The sequence below is a fragment of the Elephas maximus genome, chromosome 17, assembly GCF_024166365.1.
Source record: "Elephas maximus indicus isolate mEleMax1 chromosome 17, mEleMax1 primary haplotype, whole genome shotgun sequence".
NCBI lineage: Eukaryota > Metazoa > Chordata > Mammalia > Proboscidea > Elephantidae > Elephas > Elephas maximus.
In genome coordinates this window covers 41,613,463-41,637,326 of record NC_064835.1, presented here as the reverse complement: position 1 = coordinate 41,637,326, position 23,864 = coordinate 41,613,463, and the positions used below count along the sequence as shown (strand labels likewise).

Sequence of the window (23,864 nt, the reverse complement as noted above, 5' to 3'; positions counted from 1 at the left end):
AGGAAGATCACCATACAATGTTTTTAATTAAGTTTTATCATTTAAAGGAGTAAATTTAAATTACTTTTATTAGCAAGAATTCATTCTCTTGTGATACTAGATAAATGAAGTGTTAATGTTACCTTCTTTTAACATGTAACAAATAAGGTTTATATAATAGTTTGTAGCTACCTAGTGTTATCTGGTTTTACCTAGTTGTTCATCAGTTTCATGTTTAAGAGCAGCCAAACATTATCAATTTTGTAATTCAGAAAAAGAACTGGATGCTTAAAACTTTTCTCAAGCTTAACTGAATTAACTAATCAATTATGAATTAATGTGTCAATATCAAAAATACTAAGTTAAGCTCACTCTACATAATCTTTTTATATTAAAATAATAACATTTAACTAACATATAACCTTAAGTATACAGCCTATGCCCATAAAATTTTCTCCAATAACTGAACAATTTTGAACTTAGGTGAAAACTCAAAATCCCTGAACTGGAAGGTGTTCTGTTCTTGTCCTGTGTTGTTTTCTTCCTAGAAAAATGAAGAGATTCAACAGCAAGTCTGCTGGCCCAGGCCTAGCACTCTAGTTTTAGATCTATTCACTGCTTCAAGTCAAACCTTCTGCAATTCATTATTAATGCATTAATGGACCTAGAAACCACAATTAATCCCAAGTGGATAAAGACTACAAAGTAAATTGGAAATAGAGAGTTCAGAGGAACTCATACATCAGATTTTACCTATTCAAGACCATTTCAGAATCTAAGTGAAGCAAACAGGTAAGATGGACGCTATCGTAACACCTGACACACCTTCTTCCTTGCTTGGTACCCTGTGAGGCTCAGTGCTGCTTGGTTCTTCATCTTCTTGGTATTTCTGAGTAAGTCTCACAAAAAGTGCCCTCTGCACTGCAGGGAGGAGCCCTGGTGCAGTCAGAGGGCTGTGGACTGTCAGGCTGCTGCCGTCACACTCGCTCCTGTGGTCCTGCGAGTCCTGAACAACGGGAGGCTGATGGTGGGCAAATTCACCCTGCCAGAGCTCATCTACATCCGTAACACAGAAAGAGACACACGCTGACTTAGCACCAAAAGCAAACCAAACTCGTGGCCATCAAGTCAATTCCAACTCATAGTGACCTACAGGACAGAGTAGAACTGACCCGTAGGGTTTCCAAGGAGCAGCTGGTGGATTTGAACTGCTGACTTTTTGGTTTGCAGCTGTTATCACTTACACACGGCACCACCAGAGCTCTGATTTAGCACTACAGATTACTAAATACAAAGTACTAAATTCCACTACCAATTCTACTTGACAGTACTACCGTCAGTTACAGGAAATTGAAGCTCTAATAAAAATCATATTTTATTATCAATTTATAACAAAATTTTAAATATTTTTAAAAAGTTATCGAAAGTTCTATTATTTCAAAAGTTTGGTTAAATTGAAAGCCTATTTGAAGGTTTCAACTTTATAACATCTTACCTAGTTTTATTTAAAGCATACATTCCTACTATTTTTTCCTTTGATGAAATGAGTTATTTTAAAGTGTACACTTACCACCAGAGTTACTGGGAAGCTGAAAACTATGGACGGCATGATGTGAGTAGTAACTATCATAGAACTCAGCTGGGTTTTGCAAGGACTCATAATTGGTGTCGAATTGCATTTCAGCAGGACTTTGCTGGTGTGATGAACCTGGAGAAGAGTGGTTTTCTCGAGGTACATTCATCGTGTGTCCTTGAAAGCCTGGAGAATGGTAAGCACCACTCATACTAGGTGGTATCAGAGGTGGACCTGGTTGAACAAGTACTCCAGCTTGACTGTGAGGGCCTACAACGCCAGGTGGGCCAGGTGGCAAAGGTGGGCTCTGTGACATTGGTAGACCAGGAGGTCCTGCACATGGGTGATGTCCAGGGGAGCCTGGGTGCATCACAGGACTATTGTGTCCCTGAGACATATGAGGCCCAGGACTTGACCCAGGACTATAGGCATGCTGAGGGTGTGGGCTGCTTCCCTGAAATTGTGGTCCTGGTGGTGAGGCGCTGTTATAAAATGCTGGTGTTCTGTAGACAGAAAGAATAATATTTCTTAGTCCAAAGAAAAGAGATTTAAAAAGAGTGTTACATTTCTAAATAGATATTTGTTAAGTATTTTTTCTATATCAGAATAGAATAATATGTTTTTAAGAAGCAATTTACTCCATATCACCTATATAGATGGAAACACTGCACATGGGCCTTGCCTTCATTTTAGTCCACAGTTTTCTTAATTGGCTGCTTGCTATTAGCTGTTCTAAAAAGTACTTATTACAGATATCGTGAAAAATATATAAGAGTATAATGATAAATAAGAATCACCTCTAATTCCACCACCCAGAGATACATTTTTTTATTGGTTCTCTTGTAGCCCTTTTTCTAGACATATGCAGACTTTTTAACAATCGTTAGAATCACACTATATAAACCTACGCATTCGGCTGCTAACTGAAAGCTTGCAGGTTTGAGTCCACCCAGGGGTACCTCAGAAGAAAGGCCTGGAGATCTACTTCCAAAAAATCAGCCACTGAAAACCCTGTGAAGCAGTCCTCCTCTGATACATATGGGGATGTCATGAATAGGAATCAACTCAATGGCCACTGGTTTATATAAACATACAACTTTATTTATTTTTTTACAATTTGAAATTGGTTATTGCTGGCATACAAAAAGGCTTTTAGGCTTTGAATGCTGCTCTTCTTTCTGGGCATCTTGCTAAATCGGTGATTATTTCTAGTTGTTTTGTCAGTTGGTTCTTTTGGATTTACTGAGGCAAACTGATGAAATAATGAGTCTGCCTTTCCATTTCTAATTCTCATACCTTTTCTATCTTTCTCTCATTGCACTGACTAGGATCTAATAAACAATATTAGCAAAATAGTGGACATACCTGTCTCCTTCCTGACTTTAACAGAAATACTTTCAATGGTTCATGTTAGTTGTGATATTTGCTGTGGATTTCTTGTTTCTCATTTGCTGAGACCCACTACTTCCCTGAGTGTTCAGGGTTATAAGAAATGTCAACAATGGGACTTTAGGCCCAACTGCACAGACCCTGGGAATTGTGTTGTTAGAAAATGCTATTATCTGGATCCTGGAAAACTTACCAGGAAGTTTTCCTCCAATAGCATAAGGAAACACTACTCTAAAAAAATGAGATATGCTGGAGACATATTAACCCACTATTAGAAGAAATAGAGCCCTGGTGGCATAGTGGTTAAGAGCTCAGGCTGCTAACCAAAAGGTCAGCAGTTCGAATCCACCAGCTGCTCCTTGGAAACCCTATGAGACAGTTCTACTTTGTCCTATAGGATCACTATGAGTCAGAATTGACCCGATGGCAATGGGACAATTAGAAGAAATTCCTAACCAGGTGGCAGGAATGACAGTCCCATCCCCATGGGAATGCCCTTCAGGATTCCCGTACAGAGAGGGTTCTGAAGCTGTGTAAGAATTCCCAAGATAAAAACACTGATGCAGGCAGCAGAGGGTGGGATCAAAGAGAATGGGGAAGCAGCCATCTGTGTACCTGCTGGTATCTGCCATCGCTGCCTGAGTCTGAGTACATGGTTGTGGAATGCAAGTCATTTTTTAAATGAGAATTTTTAGAAAAAAAAACTGCTGCCATTTTTAAAAAATTTAACTTACTTCTTCCCAATCTTGTGTGCCAAATCCACAGTAGGTTTTACAACTATTTCAAAAAGAGATGGGATTTTCTTGAAATCATCAGAAAGGTCTGTCGGAAAATCATCTTCAGGTTCAGAAAAAGAAAAATGCTCTGGTGGGGTTGGCAGAAGCCCAACTCCTGGAGGTGGTTTGGGCAGAGGAGTTATGCCACGTTTTCTCAGTTCTTCTAATTCTCTTTCATCTTCATTTGTGGGTTCTTCATCAGTATTCAACACCTAAAAATAGTTGGCAAAGATTGCTGTTTCAACTAATGGACCACAATTACCACAGCCTCCACCAGACTGAGTCCAGCACAACCAGATGGTACCTGGCTACCACCACCAACTGCTCTGACAGGGATCACAACAGAGGGTCCCAGACAGAGCTGGAGAAAAATGTAGAACAAAATTCTAACTCACAGAAAAAAACCCACACTTACTGGTCTGACAGAGACTGGAAAAACCCCGAAAGTATGGCCCCGGACACACTTTTAACTCAGTACTGAAGTCCTGAGGCTCACTCTTCAGCCAAAGATTAGACAGGCCCATAAAACAAAATGAAACTCAAGGGGCACACCAGCCCAGGGGCAAGGACAAGAAGGCAGGAGGGGACATGAAGGCTGGTAATAGTGAACCAAGGCTGAGGAGGCGAGAGCGTTGACATGTCGTGTCGTTGGCAACAAAGGTCGCAAAACAATATGTGTATTAACTGTTTAATGAGAAACTCATTTGCTCTGTAAACCTTCATCTAAAGCACAATTAAAAACCAAAACAAAAAAAAGAAATATCAATTCAGGCACCAAGAAGGACCATTGAACAAGGCAGTCAGTAAAACTGGATTTTTGTGAGCAAGTTACAACCTCAGGGTACCACAGTTGCCTAATTTGAAAAATGACGAGGTGGGAACAAATAACCCCTAAGGTTGAGGTTGTCAAAGTTGCTTGCACATTAGACTCACTTGGGGAACTTTTTAAAACTCCCCTTGCCCAGGCTGCACCCATACCAATCAGGCCAGAATCTCTGAGGGTGGGGCCTTGGCCTCAGTATTTTTGAAGCTCCCCAGGTGACCCAGTGTGTAGCCAACTTTGAAAACCATGGCGCTAAGCTCTCGTCCAGCTCTAGTACTGAATTATTCTATCCCTGATATTTAAAATTAGCAAAATCAGGGAGAAGTCTGGAACAGGTGTTGGGCAGGCAACTAGCAGTGTCTGTCACTCAAAGTCTCAAAGTTTTCCATCCATGCTTTGTTTACCAGAAGGGTCTGAAGGATACTCTCCACCAAAAGGAGGAAGTAAAAAAGAGGCAGGAAAAGGGGAATCCAGTTTAGGAAGTAGGTGAAGGCAATTTGCAAAGTGATATTGCTGAATAGGAATTAGAAAGCAACCAGGGTAGGCTGGAGCAGGAGGAAAGGAATTGACAGGATATCTACTTATTTAACTGTCTGGAAGGGAGCTGTCAGATTCAGCCACAGTTTGGAAATAAAGTCATTGTTAGTGTGTAGAAAACTAAGCATATGGGAAAAAAAAAGGACAATTCTAGATAAAACAAATTTGTACAAGGAAGAATATAAAATCATGGTGTACTAATGGCTCAAATGTGAAGAATATTTGCATATTCACTTCATAAGTTCTGAAAGTAATTTTGGCCAAAAAGTTTTGGGAAGATGAGTGGGAAGGTGAAGTGTGTATGTTTATGGGGGCAATCTATATAGAAAGTAAGATTTATGAACTAAATCCATACTTTCCATGAAAAGAAATCTAAACCCATTTCCGTTGATTCCAACTCATAGTGGCCCTATAGGGCAGAGTAGAACTGCCCCATAGGGTTTCCAAGAGACAACTGGTGGATTTGAACTGCCAACCTTTTGGTTAGCAGCTGTAGCTCTTAACCACTGTGCCACCAGGGCTCCATACTTTCTTCAGGAAGATTTAAGTTGATGATATTTAAAAAGGGAAACATAGTGGCCTAAGAATTATTTAGAAATATCAAAATAAATAACTGAAAATAAAACTGATAAAGTGGTTACCTTTAAGGATCAGAAATCAAGAGTGGGGTGAGGATCTGCTTTTTTTCATTATAGTTCATTTCAAACTAGGTACACCATTAAGTTTGTTAAAAAAAAAAAAAGACAAAAGATGGAGGAAAGGTGGGCAGGGCCTATCATGCAGAGCTATGGAGATGTGGGTTTCTGGTTTGAGGGCCTGGAAGACTGGTGGTACCATCCATTGTGACGGCAGTGCCATCATTGTGATGGTGATGCCATCCACTGTGACGGCAGTGCCATCCGCTGTGATGGTGGTTTGACAGTGGTACCATCCACTGTGATGGCAGTACCATCCCTGTGACAGTGGTGCCATCCCTGTGACGGCGGTGCCATCCACCATGACGGTGGTGCCATCGCTGTGACAGCAGTTCCATCCCTGTGACAGCGGTGCCATCATCACTGTGATGGTGGTGCCATCGCTGTGACAGCAGTGCCATCCCTGTGATGGTGATGCCATCATCACTGTGACAGTGGTGCCATCGCTGTGACAGCAGTGCCATCCCTGTGACAGTGGTGCCATCATCACTGTAATGGTGGTGCCATCACTGTGATGGCAGTGCCATCCCTGTGACAGCGGTGCCATCATCACTGTGATGGTGGTGCCATCGCTGTGATGGCAGTGCCATCCCTGTGACAGCGGTGCCATCATCACTGTGATGGTGGTGCCATCGCTGTGACGGCGGTGCCATCCCTGTGACGGTGGTGCCATCATCACTGTGACGGTGGTGCCATCGCTGTGACGGCAGTGCCATCCCTGTGACGGCGGTGCCATCCACTGTGACAGTGGTACTATCCACAGGAAGGAGAATAGATTTAGGAAGAGATTCACCCTGCTGTCTCTGCCCCATTCCCTGTAATTAGTAGGAGGTACTCATGAATTAAAAAAAAATTCTGAGTGGAATATTCATCTATAAGAAGAAATAAAATTCTGACACATGGTACAACATAGATGAACCCTGAAAACATTATGTTGAGTTAAATAAGTCAGACACAAAAGGACAGATATTGTGGGGTTTCATTTATAGGAAATATCTAGAATAGGCAAGTGCATAGAGATAGAAAGTAGACAGTGGTTACCAAGGGGCTGGGGAGAGGAGGGACGGTGAATTATTTCTTAATGGGTACGGAGTTTCCGTTTGGAGTGATGAAAAATTTTTAGAAATAAAGACTGGTGATGGCTGCATGACACTGTGAATATAATTAATACCACTGAATTTGTACACATAAAAATGATTAAAAGGGCAAGTTTTCTGCTATATATATTTTACCACAATAAAATTTTTTTTTAAATTATCAAATAGACAGCTAATGTCTGATGACTTATGAATACCTAAATAAAACATGTGGGAAAAAAAAGATTACTGTTTTTCAACAACCTCTCTTCCTCACATTTAAAACTGTGAAGACTTCAGTACAGGGAAGACTTGTAGTAAACTAGAAAAATATAATATCAAAATTGAATGGATCATAGGTAGCTAATTCCTCACTTTTGACAAAGAGAATGAGGTTCAAAGTTGTAAGACTATTGCCCAAAGTAAATTAGCTTATTAAATGGCAGAATGAGGATAAGAAAAAAGATTCCTAATGCCCTAGTGCAATAGTTCTGCTTTTCCAGCACACTATATTAGCAGAATAAAACATAAAATAATTCCTCAATTTCTCAGTAGGGTTTTGTAAGATATGATATGTCCAATTATGCGCTAATGTTGCAGACATAGCTATTCAAGTCAAATGAATCTGTGCAGAGAGCTAACTAATAACCAAGGTATAAAAACGTTACTCACTTTGTCCAAAAGTTTCTTTGTTTCTTTAGTCAGATCATCATGAGAAAATTTACAGTTGTCTCCTTGGTAACATTTTGCTCCAGTATGATAGAACTTGCATGGAAATTCATGTAAATAAAAACATTAAGGAACAGGCCAAAAATAACTGTGCTGAATTGATAAGACTGTATTAGTATTGAATTTTTTATAATCATATTAGATAAAATTATTTTTTAATTTTATTAAGAATATATATTGTAATTATGCAGCAAAACACTCCAAAAAGTTTTAAAAATCTATCTCACTCGATTAAAACTAGAAAACTATCTTTGAAAATAAAAAATATTTATAGGGTTATGGCAAATACTACAGTATTTTAATTATGCAAGCTTTTACTTTCCACAATAAAATATCATGGAGAACAAACACATTTTTGCAAGAGCTCATTTCTATGAAGAAAAAAAGGGGTCTGATATGCCATGTTAAAGTTAAATATAAAAAAAAAAGAAAATTACAGATCAATTACACTAAAGATTTTTTGAGACAAACATCTAAAGGAAATATTGAGAAGTATAGTGAAAAACACCATTCTTAGGTGGTTTTTGCTCAGATGGGTGGTTTTAGGAAATTTATTAGTATAGTTATAATACTGATAAGATAAAGGGCAGAAAATCACATGATCATCTTGGCATATGCAAAAGGCAACTGATAAAATTAAAAATCCTTTTCTGATTTTAAAAAACTTGGTAAAATGAAGAATATAATACATTGAAAGCTGCGAGAGTCAGAGCCTGTGTAAGGCAGAAACCTGTTAGAGAAGCAAAATTCAAATATTTTCCACCAAAACGAGCAACAGGACAATGATAAGACTGCACCCTGTCAAAGGCGGAAAACTTGCGAGACCCAGAAAAACAAGGCAGTCCCGTCAAGTTCCGGCTCTCACAGGTCACTGTATTTCCTTAACTGGATGTTTAAAGACAATCTATCTTGAAAGTACAATCACAAGCTAAAGCCAAAGGGGCACTATCATTAAAAGACGTTTTATGTTTACCACAATGGCTGTTATTTAACGTTATCCTGGAAATGTAACCAATACAATTAAAATTAAGTAGAAGGTATAAATATTGTGAATTAAATAAAAATTATCACTATCTGTTAATGGCATGACCACGCAGAAAAAAAAAAAAAAACACGTAAGAATAGACTTAAAAGCTTTTAGAAACAGAGTTCAGCAAGTTCAGTAAGGTGCCTAGTTTCCAAAGAAATACAGCTAAACCTGCAAAAGTTTTTATTTTTCTCGAGTAGGTCAAAATTATTATAAGATTCCTCAGGGGGTGGGGTGGGAATGTGAAAAAAGAAGGAAGGCATATTTGCCCTTGCCCTCCTGACAGCAAACACACCACGAGAGAGGGGACCAGCCACACGGCACGGCAGACAACAGCAGCACAAAAGCAGAACTGTGCATACAGGAAAAGTCAGGCTCTCATAAAGGCAGCATCTTAAATCAGTGATGATGAGACAATGAGTTAACCATTTGGAAAATAAGACCCTTACTGCACATTATACAGTAAAATAGAACCCATATGAATTAAAGATACAAAAGTTAAGTAAAAAAATACAAGCTTCACAATCATTAGAGATCATTAAAAAAATTATGTATATAAGTATATACACATACATAATCAAAACCAAAAACCAAACCCATTGCCTTCAAGTCATTCTGACTCATAGCAACCCTACAGGACAGAGTAGAACTACCCCATAGGGTTTCTAAGGAGCGATTGGTGGATTCGAACTGCTGACCTTTTGGTTAGCAGCCAAGCTCTTAACCACTGCGCCACCATGGCTCCATACACATATATACATCCATTCAAATGCATACCTTAGCACAGAAAACAGTATGAAAGACTTTATGCCTTATTATTAGCATAATTCATCCCTGGAGGATGGGATTACTTAGGATTCAAAAAAAAAAAAAGTAATCTTCAAAGTAGAGAGAATAATAAAATGAACTCCCTCATGCTGACCATGTAGGTTCAACAATCTTCATCATTTAGGCAATTCTGTGAAATCTACACTCCTATACTTCCTTCATGAGTCTCCCTCCAAACACTGGAGTGTTTTAAGCATATTTCAAATGTATTTTATCTGTAAATATTTAAGATTCTATTTCAAACAAAGAATATATTTTTTAACAACCTTATTAAAAATCTAACATAATCAATGAACTAATTTAATCTAATATCCACCAACATACAAATTTTCAGGCTATTTTTAAAAAATGTCCTTTTATGATTGCTTTATTCAAATCAGGATCCAAACATGATCCACAGATTGTGTCTACTACATTTTTACACAAATAATACACGCCTTCTATGTTTGCCAACCACATCCTCTTCCCACAAGGTATGTTCGTAAGCTCACTATGCTAATTTTTTTACAGCAACATGTACAAAAATTGGCATGGTGGCACTTAAGGAACACCTCACCCAGGGAGGCTGCCGTTGGCAAACAAACGTAAAAGGCATGTGTTATTTGCATAAAAATAAGGTAGTTAATATATCTCACAGGTTTCTTTTATCTCTCTCTAGAAGCTTCCCCCCCCCTTTATTTTTGTATCATTTGTTAAAGAAAACACATCATTTGCTCTCTTGACTGGAATTTGGTTAACCGTACCTCTGTGATATCCTGTATCTCCTGTAATTTTTTTATGATGTTCTATATATCCTGTTAGGTCCCCGGGTGGGGCAAATGGTTTGCACTGGACTTTATTAATGACAAGGTTGGCAGTTCAAACACACCCAGTGGTGCCACAGAAGAAAGGCCCGAAATCTGCTTCCACAAAATTACAGCCAAGAAGACCCTATGGAGTGCAGTTCTACTCTAATGCATGGGGTCGCCATGAGCTGAACTGACTCTACTGCAAAGGGTTTTGTTTTGTTGTGTTGTTTTATCGCCTGTATCTCCTATATTCTGGTAATCAGATCTAGAAGTTTGGTCAGATTCAAATTCCCATTTCTGTTAATACTACTTCATAGATGGTGTTGACATACTCCCAATTGCATCATATCAGGAGGCACTTAATGTCTGCTTGCTTCCCTTTCAGAGCTTGAGTGGCACACTATTTAAGAGATCAGCTGCTAATCAAAAGGTTGGTAGTTCAAATCCACCAGCTGGTCCTTGGAAATTCTATGAGGCAGTTCTATTCTGTCCCATAGGATCGCTGTGAGTCAGAATTGACTCGATGGCAACAAGTTTGGGTTTTTTGGTTCCTCTTTCAGTGATGTTAAGGCAGATCAGTTGGTTCAGGTCTAGCAGGCCTAATCCACCCATTGTAAGGTTCCTCCTCAACTTTTCACTTAGTGATTTTAGCAGCCATCAACAATCACTGCCTAGATCCATTAAGTAGAATTTGCAAAATGGTGGGGCTATTAGGTCAAAGGGTAAATACATGTGTAATTTTGCAAGACACAGCCAAATTTCCCTCCATCACGGTATATCATTTTTGCAATCCCACCAATGAGGTATGAGGATGTCTATTTTCCCACAGCGTTGTCAACAAACTTTACTGTCAGTTTTTTTCGTAAGTCTGATAGCTGCAAATGGCATCTCAGTGTAGCTTAATCCACTTTCCTCTTATGAATGTGATCATCTTTTCATATGTTTCTGGGACATTTTCATTTCTTTTTCTATAAACTATATCTCTTGCTCTATTTTTTTTCTCAATATTTAGGAACTCATGTATTTAGGATATTACCTGTCTGTGTAAGTTATATAAGTTGAGAACAATTGTCTTCACTTTAATATTTATATTTTTACTTTGCTTAAGTCATATTTTTTGTTATGCAAATTACAAATTTATGCAATCAAATTTTCAGTCTCTTCCCTTATTGCTTCTGGATTTTGAGCCATAGTTAGGAAAGTGTTCCAGTTTCCTGAGTTATAAGGAAATTCATTCACACATCTCTCTGGTATCTGCATGGTCTAATTAACCACTGCACCACCAGGTCTCCAAATTTTTTACACTTAGTCCTATGATAACAGATTTTTCACTTTCTATGATATTTAGTTCCTTAAAAAAAAAAATTGTTGTAAAGGTGACAAAATTATTTCAAAATTTATCTGGAAAAACACAAGAGAAATTACAGGAAATTAAAAAAAAGACTAGTGAGCAAAGCTGCTCTACCAGATACCACTGTACTGTTGAGGTAGAAACAATTAAAGCAAAGCAACACAGACACGAGGGCAAGTAGATCCACGGAGTCAAACAGAAAGCCTAGGGTACGGGGAGCCATATACATAAACACTCTGTGCTGTGTATGATAAGATAGAATTTCAAATGCATGGGGAAAGGCTCCATTATTCAGAAATGGTAGTGAGTAAACCAGCGAGACATCTGGGGGGAAATTAACATAGAAAGATTCAGAATATATTATTTAAAAACAAAATAATAACAGCACCACCACAACAGATATAATGAAATTCCAATTTTGGGTGGGGGCAGGGGTACAATTTAAATGTATAGATTTCCGAGGGGAAAAGTAAGGAAGAATATATGGTGTTTATCATTGAGTGGTAAGATCTGACGAGACTTTGATTTTATAATTTTCAACAATGATCATTTATTACCTATGAAGCTACGTAAAATAAGTCACAGAGTAAGTATTTTGCCAAGTCTTCCCTCAGGAAGCACAGCCTCTTGAAATATTTTAAGCTAATTATATTAAATATAAAGTACCCTTACTTCTTATAATTTTTTTTTTCCCCAAAGGGAAGTTACTTCATTTTCCCTATAGAATAAAATTCAGTTTGCCCTTTTGAAGTACAAGATTTTTTAGGCTGGGTTTATATAATACGGTATTTTAAATTTAAAACCAAACTAGGCTTTCTAGATAGTATTTATGATTTTTTAAAACCTCAATGATGTTTAAAAAACATCAATACTCAATATTCTGGAAACATATATTTTAATAAAGGATATTATGCATATAAATGCAGTTTTCTCCTTTGGTACAATATCCTTGTAAATAAAATTTGCAGACCTCTTTTCTCTTCTCCAACTCGGCATCATGATCAAATTTACATTGATCTCCCTGTTCACAGAAGAAAAGGAAAGAAATAAAGAAACAAAGAAAAAAGAAAAACAATCAAATTGAACCTTCTCCCTGGTGTGTCACAGCAGAACACTGTCATATCTCCAGTCTTTCAGTATCGAGTTAGCAATTCAACCATCCCTTAGAATTCTCACCCAGGACAGTGGATCTGGCTGAGGGCCCATGCGCAGAGGCAGCATGGTGCAGCGGTGAAGGGCATGGCCTAGAAGACACTGCCTGTGTTCCACCAGCACTCATCATTTCTAGATGACATTCTGTGGGAACATTATTTAACCTTGGTGTTTCATGTCAAATGGGGATAACAACAGCAACTACTTCATAGCGTTGCTGCAAGGATTGAATCATTTAATATTAATGATCCACTTACAATATCTGCCATACAGTCAGCATTATATATCTGTCAAATAAAATCTGATTTCAACAAATTTTATCATTGTCCCAGAATATAAGAATATAATAACTGAGCCCAATGTACAGTATTTCCATGCAAGATACATTTTGAAGAACCAGTTTCTTTGAAACTATGAGACACAAAAAAATTAATCCCCCAAATAAGATTTCAAATTTTAATGAGTATTTTGAAAATTAAAATCATTTGCTACTCCAATAAGTTTACCTTAATACATCTCCCCTCCAGAAAGTATTTGCAGATTTGTTTTCCTTTGTGTTCCACTGTATGCTGATTAATAAATTCCTGTGTCATAACCTTCCATTTTTTCCCTGGTTTACTATTCTGTAAGAAAAACATTCATTTGAATGCTACATAGGAAATATTAATAGGTATTAAGATTTATATGCATATGGATCTTGAAAGTAATACAAAGTGAATATTAAAAGTGATCAAGACTAGACACTTTGATCCTCTTATCTGGAGAGAGATATACTTTTAGTAATCTGCTTATTGCTATTAGTGACTGCAAAGAACCCTACTTCTTTCTATTTTAATGGAGATGCATAATATTCTACGCATCTAAAAACCAAAGGTTGGTCAAAAACACTATGAAATATTTAGGTGGTAGAATATTATGCACTCATTAAAATAGCATGTGGTGAAACGACTATTTTGGAACATAAGAAAATGTTAACAATATGTTACTATGTGAAAAACAAATATTTTAAAATATATAAGGAAGAGGAAATGAAGGGTGGCATAGTGGTTAAGTGCTATGGCTGCTAACCAAGAGGTCAGCAGTTCAAATCTGCCAGGTGCTCCTGGGAAGCTCTATGGGGCAGTTCTACTCTGTCCTACGGGGTCGCTATGAGTCAGAATCCTCACAACTGGACCAATGAGCAGCTTCATGATAAACGGAGAAAAGACTGAAGTTGTCGAGGATTTCATTTTACTTGGATCCACAATCAACAGCCATGGAAGCAGCAGTCAAGAAATCAAAAGACGCGTTGCGTTGGGTAAATCTGCTGCAAAGGACCTCTTGAAAATGTTGAAGAGCAAAGATGTCACCTTGAAGACTAAGGTGTGCCTGACCCAAGCCATGGTATTTTCAATTGCATCATATGCATGTGAAAGCTGGACAATGAATAAGGAAGACCGAAGAAGAGTTGACACCTTTGAATTGTGGTGTTGGCGGAGAATATTGAATATACCATGGACTGTCAAAAGAACAAACAAATCTGTCTTGGAAGAAGTGAGGCCAGAATGCTCCTTAGAGGCAAGGATGGCGAGACTGCGTCTTACATACTTTGGACATGTTGTCAGGAAGGATCAGTCCCTGTAGAAGGACATCATGCTTGGCAGAGTACAAGGTCAGCGGAAAAGAGGAAGACCCTCAACTAGGTGGATTGACACAGTGGCTGCAACAATGAGCTCAAGCGTAACAACGATTATAAGGATGGTGCAGGACCGGGCAGTGTTTTGTTCTGTTGTGCACAGGGTTGCTATGAGTCAGAACCGACTCGAAGGCACCTAACAACAACAACAACAACAGGAAAAGAATATACATTTACAGAAAATTTAATAGCTACTATAAAGATTGAAGAAATTTAAGAGTTTTGTGGCCAATAGAATGTATAAGTATTTAAAATCCAGCACAAGTTTTTTTGTTCTGTGACTACATTTGAGTTTTCAAGAAAATTAGCATGGACGTGAAGGTATACCTGGACTTACTTGGCGTTTGGGGGATCTAACAGTCCCTGAAAGGTCCCTAGGCGGCCCAAGGTTTTGCATTTGACTGCTAACTTAAAGGTTGGTGGTTTGAACCCACCCAGCTGTACAAGGGAAGAAAAGGCCTGGTGATCTGCTTCTGCAAAGATTATAGCCAAGAATACTATGGGGCAGTTCCACTCTGTACCACATGGGGTCAACTCGATGGCAATAACAACAACATAGACTCTGAAAGGTCTAGGGTGGAAATGGATACATGTTGGCCATTCTAGTGTGGACCGCATGCTCACTCTACTCTGGATGCGCTTCCTCCAGACCACTCCTGAACATGAGTTGCTCTGGCGCTCTCCTGGTTTTTTCTGGAATCATAAGAAGCAATACCTCTCCTGACAACTAGTAAACTGACACAGTTCATAATATATTTTAATCATGATAAACAAAAGGAAAAATATTCTAAATCTGATGAATGCAAAAGACAGTTTTATCTGATTTTCTATTACATGATAAAGAATCTTTTCGTTGCACCTGAGATTTGCAGACATCTAAAGCGTTAGTGCTTTGAGAGGCCGTTTAAGTCATTTTCACTATGCCCTCATTTTACAGATTAAGGAATTGAAACTCAGAGACAAGTAGTAACTTCCTCAAAGTCATGCTTTCTTGGAAGCTAGTTTTTTCAGCTAAGTATTGGGTATAGGAGAAGGCTTACTTAGAAAGTGTTCCTATTAGAATGGTCTAGGGAAAGCAGAACATTCTAGAGGTCTACTGGTGTCTAAAAAGATGGAGAGGAAGGATATAACCACCCAGAAATTCCAAGTCAATGTTTCTAAAGCTGCTCTTCCATGGAAGAGTGAGTGGCTCAGTGAATGTTTATAGGTTACGTTGGCAAAAAAAGAGTTCACAGACAAATAAGTTTGGAAAATGATGGAACAAATAAAGCAAAATAGGTTTGTTTATGCCTAACCTTCTCAGCACCTTTAATATGTTAATGTCAACTGAGAATCCCCAAGAGCAGATTAACACGTGCTGGGTTTCACAAATATACTGGGGCTTGAAATAAATTTTTTAGGTCACGCGTCTTAACATCTTCCTAAACAGTATACTAAGCAATACACATTAAGAGATCTTTGCCTATAATCTTTAAACTCAGAGACCAGAGAAACAAGAATTTTCAAATTATAGTACAGGTTTCACTCAAGGTTGCAACTTCTAACACGGGCTTGCTCTGTGTAATCAGATCAAACCCTACCGGAACAGTGGCAGAATGCAGGCATTGGACTACTCTGGAGAGTCGCTGCAAGTTTGAAATGTCTATGTTCAGAATTCAATTCAATTCAGCATATATTTATTCAATATCTACTACATGCATGGCATCTGAGTTCATCTTTCCAACCATTTATATCCACTTTTCTTCTCTTTCAATGCTTTCAGTTCTAATAACTAAGCTTTTTTTTTTTTTAATCGACCACCACCTCCCTTCTCGGCCCCCTTATTGAGCTGTTAGGTTTTACTGCCATTTGCACCTGGGGAAGATGACGCCTGGAAAAGAAAAACACAGCCAAGGACTAGTAGAGCATATATTTTTGCTTTTAAAAATATCTATTTTATTTTGAGATAGCCTAAATTTACACCTGGGTACTAGTATCGTGACCAATTAAAATAAAAATTTTAATTCTATACTCATTTAATCTGAGACAGAAATTTTTCATTTCAATGCCTTCTTTGCAACCAAATAGATTAAAAGATGGAAAAGCTCCTCTTTTCCTCGGTACCTCTTGAAAGTCATCCACTCCTGAAAAAACATTAGGGCCTTTATTAGATCTTCCCCCACGGTCTTTGCGTTTGATTTTCTTCTGCAAACCACGTCCACAACCAACGGCATAACTTTTAACCCTCTGTTCGATCCCTAAAAAAAGTTAAAATATGCTTGAAATATTATAGAAAAACAGCACACCTTCAATCTATTAGTTTACAAGAACAGCTTATTTTAATTAGTCTATAATGTAAAAAAAAAAAAAATTTACAGTGCATTCCTTTTTTCCACTAGATTCAATGAAAAAAATTAATTAAATCTTTACATTTCACTTACTGGGTTATTGCTTCTTGTCCCTCTGTTTATTAAGGGATGCAAACAACACAAGGAAAGCAAAAACAAAACAAGTATATACACGGCTAAAGAAGTCAAATCTCCTAGTTTCATTCTTTTCAATTTTCCTTAGAATAAGATCACTGATTAGGTCCCAAAGGTTTCCTGTTTTTAAGAGAATTACATATCGTATTCATTTTTAAGGAAGACATTATAGGTATTAGTGGTTAATCTGCAGCAAATCAAGTTCCTATTGAAAATATACACATATATATCTCCAAGTAAAAATTGTATTCATCTTTAGCTTCTGAAAAACTTGGTATTTAAAAGCATCTAAGAAGATACCAAGTTACAAAAATTACATTAGGGCAGTAAGTTACAGTACAATTTGTTTTTTTCATTTACCAAAGTTATATTGAACTAGTAAGTTTTCTAATGCCCTTAAAACTTGTCAAACTTGACTGACCCAAAACTTTCCTGGGTTACATTACTATGTAAAGAAAGGCCAATCTGTACTGTATTCTTTAACTTTAAAAACTGTTGATAAAAGTCAATCTATATTTTTATTCTAAGATGCTTAAATTGATTTAGTATGGTTATAACTATATGGAGAAATGTTTGGGGAAAATACCAAAAAAAACCCAAACCTTTTGCCATTGCGTCGATTCCAACTCGTAGTGACCCTATAGGACAGAGTAAAACTGCCCCACTGGGTTTCCAAGGCTATAAATCTTTATGGAAGCAGACCGCCACATCTTCCTCCCAGGAAGCAGCTGGCAGGCTCAAACTGCCAACCTTCTGGTTAGCAGCTGAATACTTAACCACTGTGCCACCAGAGCTCTTTTTGGGGGGAAATAGGAAGGAGTAAATTATCCCAAAATAAGAGTGACAGAATTTCACTTATGGACTAAAATTGATTTGATGAGGCTCACTGGTTAGGATCTCATATGACTATATACTCTCATTGATGGAGAACTTTCTTGGATCATTTTTTATTAAACAAATAAAAGTAAACTTGATAGCATTCTTCAGCTGAAAAATATTTTATAAAAGATTGAGACTTTAAACAATCTAGAACAGCATCAACATCACCTAGGACCTTGTTAGAAATGAAAATTATTGGTCCCTGCCTCGACCAGAATCAGAAACTCTGGGGGTATGTCCAGCAATCTGTGTCTTAACAAGCTCTCCAGTTGATTCTCATGCACACTAAAGTTAGAGAATCACTGGTCAAGGGAGAATTGCTTTGACAGCTTACACTCAACTAATTAAACATACATACACAAAAAGAAAGAATTCTGTTTCAACTAGAAAGAAGATGAAGAAATACGAGAGCAAAAGTACCAGCAAAGGCAACTGAAACAAAGAGGCAACTTAAAAAAGAGAAATATAAACAGCCAATAAACAAAGGAAAAAATGTTTCAAAGTAATTACAGTTTTAAAAAATAATATACCAGTTCTCCCCTTCAAATAATAATAAAGCTCTGTGTTAGGCAGATTTGGAGAAACTGGCATTTTCATATAATGGTGGGGTGAACTGGTATATCACCTTTTTGCATATCAACTTGGTATATGGATCAAAAACCATATGTGGCTATGTCTTTTGATCCAGCAATTCTACTCTTCAGAATTTATTCTTAAGGAAAAATGTATTCCAGGATGTCTTCTGAGATATTTATAAAGATGTTTATTCCAAGGTTAATTATACAATTAAAACAAACTATGGGTAACGTAAATGTCAAATAATTACAACCAACAAGCCCAACAATTTGTTAGACAAATTATGGTATATCTATTTAACCTAATACAATGGAGATATTAGAAACTATTCATTAACTTAAGAATGACTGAGCTATAATTCAGAATCAATAGGAAAATAAATTATAACAGTACATACAGTTTTTTTGTTAAAAATAATGATCAGAAAAATTCAAGAAGAAGGTAAGCCAAACATATTAACAGTAATTATTTCTGAGTTGTAGGGATTCCAATTATCTGTTTTTTGCTCCCTCCTCCCCCCGCCAGTTTTCTGCATTGACCCATGTATTACTTTCATAATTCAGGGAAAAAAACAAATGTGAAAATAAAATATGATATGTAATCCTTTAAAGGAACAAACAAGGAAGTGCTTGAAAGGAAAAGCTTCCAGTGAGGAGGGGTGAGCTGGTCCTCTCTACACACGGATGATCCTGGACACCACCACATCTAGACTCCAGGAACAAACCCACTGATTACTACAGCATAACGTGTAGATAGATAAATTTACTTTCCCTTAGTTTAGCTAAGACTAGGTTCACATTTTTCAAAAGAGTTTTGCTAAGAAATCAAGAAAAAACAAATAAAGCCATAGAAATAACAGTTTACTCATAACTGGTTCCTTTATTCAAAGATAATTAAACAACAGTTACGTAAGAGTGTGGCTGCTCAGTATTTCACCTCGGCCTCACCGTGGCTCCATTTGCTTGGTGTAGACATACTGAGTAGCCAATTCTTAAGGCTGATTTGAGCCTTACATGCTCTACAGCTTCTTCACTCTTGTCACCAGCTAGCATCTTGCCCTGTTGTCTCCAGGGACCATATGTCTCAATATGGCAGGTGAATAGGTGATTGCTCCAGAAATTCCTTGAAATTATATTCTTATTTCCAATTGTTCCTAGTCCTATGTACGTTTCTATAGCAAAGATAATCGCCATATTTAAAACCTAACAAAAGAATGGCTCCCCAGAATTTTGTCCTTATAGATATAACATATAAAGTAATGCATAGAGTAACAGAGACAACTGCAAAAGAAAAGTTGTTTTCCAGGATGCTGACATCATAGGATAAAAAAAAAAAAACAAAAAAACTCATTGCCGTTGAGTCAATTCCAACTTATAGCAACCCTACAGAATAGGGAAGGAAAAAACATAAACAGGAAAGATATATTATAGTTTGATATACTTTTAAAATATTAGTATATCTTTCTAATTAAAATACTAAGCTATTGTGAAGATGGAAATATTTGTAGACTTTTGTCCTCAAGGTCTGCAAAATAAAGGAAAACAAATTCAGGTATCACAAAAATAAGCTGATTTTGAGAATGGGCTAATAAGGCTCTAAACTTTTTCTCCATAGCTACCTGTTTTACTAAGGGTCTCATAATCTAAAATCGACTGCTGACTTCAAACTTACCTTGCTGGAATCCTTTCATTCTCTGTTTTTTTCCTGTTTCTTTAGAAAATGATGATCCTAAAGCAGTACTTGAGATTTCTTTAGCTTGTCTGTATTGTTTCAGTTGCTTAACAAAATCTTCCTCTGTTTCCTGATTGTAGTTACCGAAGTTGTCATCACTGTAGGTACTGTATTCATCATAGTCTTTATTTTTATATTTTTTATTATGTTGACCTTTCTGTGATGTCATGTAGCTTCCTGATATATGTCCACTCTAAGTGAAAATGGACAATCATTATCAGGACTTTTCACTTACATATAGCAGTTGATAGTAACACAGGGCATCTTTTTGGCCCAGAAAGTTGGAAGAAAGAAGGGCAAAAAGCTAGTTATTAGTTCTGCCTCTCCATTAGTATTTATCTACAACACTATTAAAACTAGGTTCAAAACCTAAATGCTTCTCTGACATTATTAAATATTTTAATGTTCATGCTTTAGCTTTTCTATGTTGCATGTCAGCATCTATACATTACACATAATAATACTTAAAAATCCACATAATCATGTGTGAATTCCTTCTGCACGATAATAAAAAGGCCTTTTGAAAGTAAAGAAAAGACAGCAGAATAGCTTTGGGGGTGGTGGGGTAGAAAACTATATATGTTCTCCTAAACCTTGAAGATTTCAAAATAAAACGTTTAAGCAAATTATGTTTAATTAAAAAAACTATATATGTGGAAAATTTTGTAAAAAGAAAATGTTTACATATGAAGTCTAACAGAAAAAGTAGAGCTTAACCTAACAGTGAAAAACATCAGGTGAATAGATTGCTCATTAGAAACTGTTTAATACAATATACATTATTAATTTTATTGCTTCTTTACTAAAGAATATGAAAACAACAACAAAAAAATACACTTTAGTCCTAGAAGTTGACTGAATGACAGTATTCAGGTCTATCTCTATTTACTAAAATATTTTTATTAGTTCTATCATGTCCTCTGTCATTTCTTTTATAATAAAGTAAGAAAAAATTGCACATAATTACAAGTTGAGGATCTAAAACAGCTCAGACCATGACTCATTTCAGTTTACTGCATTTTAAGTGTGATATAATAATACTGCCCTGGAAAAATATCTCCCTGAGACTGTGTTTAATAAAATACAGAAAGATATTCAGATCTTTATGAATTATGAAATACAGAAAAAAATACATAAACTGTCAAGAAAATCAATTAGCCTATCAACTGTAAATTTTAAAGACACTGTCTCTTTTCTGACTTGTTCTAAGCAGAACTGTTTAAGGTTTATAAGCTCTTATTTGTTGTCTAGCACTTCAAAAATTCTGAAGAAGGAGATTTACAATTGTAGCCAAAAGGCTGTATTTCTGATATTTCTTAAAAGCTACTATTAAAGTAAAACAAAACAAAAAAATTGCTTAGATTAATTTAATTATTAACTAAAATAGTAAAATGGTGCTTACATCTCCATTATGTTATAAAAATGTTATTATATTATTGCTTCATGTTATATTTCAATGCTCTATGATTAAAAATTACTCTGTTAATGGGCAAGTTTAAATTTGTCTCTGGCGATTTAGATGCTTGTCATAAAAGTTTTTAATCCTCCATATTAATTTCCCACAGCCTTTACAAAAAAAACTCCATATTCCTACCTTTTAAAATAGATTTACCCTTAAACTTTCAATGTATCTCCTCCTTAGTTTCCCCAAGCTGAAAATATTCCCAGTAGCCTCCTGAGATAGGTAAGCATTCCATCCCAGGACTCCTCAGGAAAAAAATCTTCCGGAGACTTTGGCATAAGGATCGGAGTGCCACCTGCCTGTGTGCTGAGAGCAGGACCATCTGGGCTGAAAGGGCTGCTGTCCAGGAAGCACTGAGTGGATGTAGGGGTAGGGGCGAGCCCCAGTGCTCCAGGAGAACACCTCCTACATTCTACATGCTCAGCGTTGGAGTTAACAAAACGCACTCATCAATAAGGGTCTAACAAGTATTTTTTTCAAGCCCTATTGAGAGGACATAAAAGAAATAAAAAAGACTGTAAATTCTACCAGAAGGTATAATTTCTCCGACTGTCTCGCTGAATGATTATTAGGCCAGGTACACTGCTAGGATGTCTATGAGGGCAGATCTGGTTTCTGTAAAACAGAAATTGGCCCCCTGGTAATTAAGGGAAAATATGAAATACAGAAACAGGAGGCCCTGACCATGATGAGGAAAAGGGAATTATATTAAGTCCTCTAATTTAACTGCTAGGTTTTAATTCTATCTTCTACCTTTGGTCTGGAATTGTGTAAGTTATTTAATGGATTCTTATTATCCAAGAAAATGTAAATTTTTGGATGTACTTGAATTGACTCGATGGCAGTAGGTTTGGTTTTTGGTTTTTTAGGGATTTTCTAATTCTCAGTGAGTCCACTCTAAAATATACATGGAGGAAACAGTACTGAACTTTCTCTTCTCATAATGGTAGTCAAGGTAATTCAAATTTACCCCTAAAAAAGCAGAAAAGATAGAAAAAATATTTTTAAAAATCCGCTTTAAGACATCAGAGAGATAACAAATTAGTGCAGGATTACTGGCCCCATATCCACCAAGCAGACGCAAATCCCGAGAAGTGAGCAGCATCTGGAGATGCTTTTGCTCTGAGAGTATCAGCCCATCATGAAGAATCAGCTGAAAAGGTGAACAGCACTTTTGACTATCCCTTCAACCTACAGAAACAAAAGGCGGAGGCCAGAGTCTGGTAGGACTGGAAGCCCTAGTAACCTCCATCCCTCAATTTTGGGGGAATCTCAAAGCATGAATCAGGGGCTGCAGCCCAGTTTTAGGTCCATAGTCTAATCTGGGGTGGTCCAGAAGTCTCAAATCCTGAAACTGTAATAAAATTTGGTCCCCAGGACCACGGTCAATTGGCAAAATAATTCTATTATGAAAACATTCTGCATCTCACTTTGAAATGTGGCATCTGGGGTCTTAAATGCTAACAAGCGGCCATCTAAGATGCATCAATTGGTCTCAACCCACCTGGAGCAAAGGAGAATGAAGAACACCAAGGTCACACGATAACTATGAGCCCAAGAGACAGAAAGGGCCACATGAACCAAAGCCTTACATCATCCTGAGACCAGAAGAACTATTTGGTGCCCGGCCACAACCGATGACTGCCCTGACAGGGAGCACAACAGAGAACCCGTGAGGGAGCAGGAGATCAGTGGGATGCAGACCCCAAATTCTCACAAAAAGACCATACTTAATGGTCTGACTGAGACTAGAGGAATCCCGGCGGTCATGGTCCCCAAACCTTCTGTTGGCACAGGACAGGAACCATTCCCGAAGACAACTCATCAGACATGGAAGGGACTGGACAGTGGGTAGGTGAGAGATGCTGATGAAGGGTGAGCTATTTGTATCAGGTGGACACTTGAGACTGTGTTGGCATCTCCTGTCTGGAGGGGGGATGGGAGGGTAGAGAGGGTTGGAAGCTGGCAAAATTGTCACGAAAGGAGAGACTGGAAGGGCTGACTCATTAGGGGGAGAGCAAGTGGGAGTATGCAGTAAGGTGTATATAAACTTATATGTGACAGTCTGACTTGATTTGTAAACGTTCACTTGAAGCTCAATAAAAATTAAAAAAAAAAAAAAAATTTGGTCCCCAGGCATCTGTGGGATCAAGTGAAGATCCCCTCAAGAGCAAGCAGGTATCATCCTAGGCCTTGAATTATTTGTACAAAATGTATTATATTTTGGAATACAATGCTCAGTGCACACATGTGCAGATATACACACACACTCAAAATGGGCATATGAGAAGAAAACACCAGGAATGAAAGAGAGAGAGAAGAAAAAAAAAGAGGAAGGGGAGGAGGAGATGAGGGA

At 37.4% G+C, this 23,864-nt stretch overlaps 1 protein-coding gene across 1 annotated transcript in view; it reads right to left on the bottom strand.

Moving 5' to 3' along the window:
* ZC3H6 (zinc finger CCCH-type containing 6) overlaps nucleotides 1–23,864 on the bottom strand; it is a 78,326-nt gene that overhangs the window by 9,969 nt on the left and 44,493 nt on the right. Inside the window, exons 4-11 of the mRNA XM_049856610.1 lie at nucleotides 19,987–20,239; nucleotides 16,502–16,635; nucleotides 13,230–13,346; nucleotides 12,481–12,592; nucleotides 7,521–7,630; nucleotides 3,676–3,929; nucleotides 1,550–2,055; nucleotides 805–1,035 (exon numbers count right to left, since the gene is read on the bottom strand). Coding sequence (XP_049712567.1) covers nucleotides 805–1,035; nucleotides 1,550–2,055; nucleotides 3,676–3,929; nucleotides 7,521–7,630; nucleotides 12,481–12,592; nucleotides 13,230–13,346; nucleotides 16,502–16,635; nucleotides 19,987–20,239 — 1,717 coding nt within the window. The remainder of the gene's footprint in view (nucleotides 1–804; nucleotides 1,036–1,549; nucleotides 2,056–3,675; nucleotides 3,930–7,520; nucleotides 7,631–12,480; nucleotides 12,593–13,229; nucleotides 13,347–16,501; nucleotides 16,636–19,986; nucleotides 20,240–23,864) is intronic.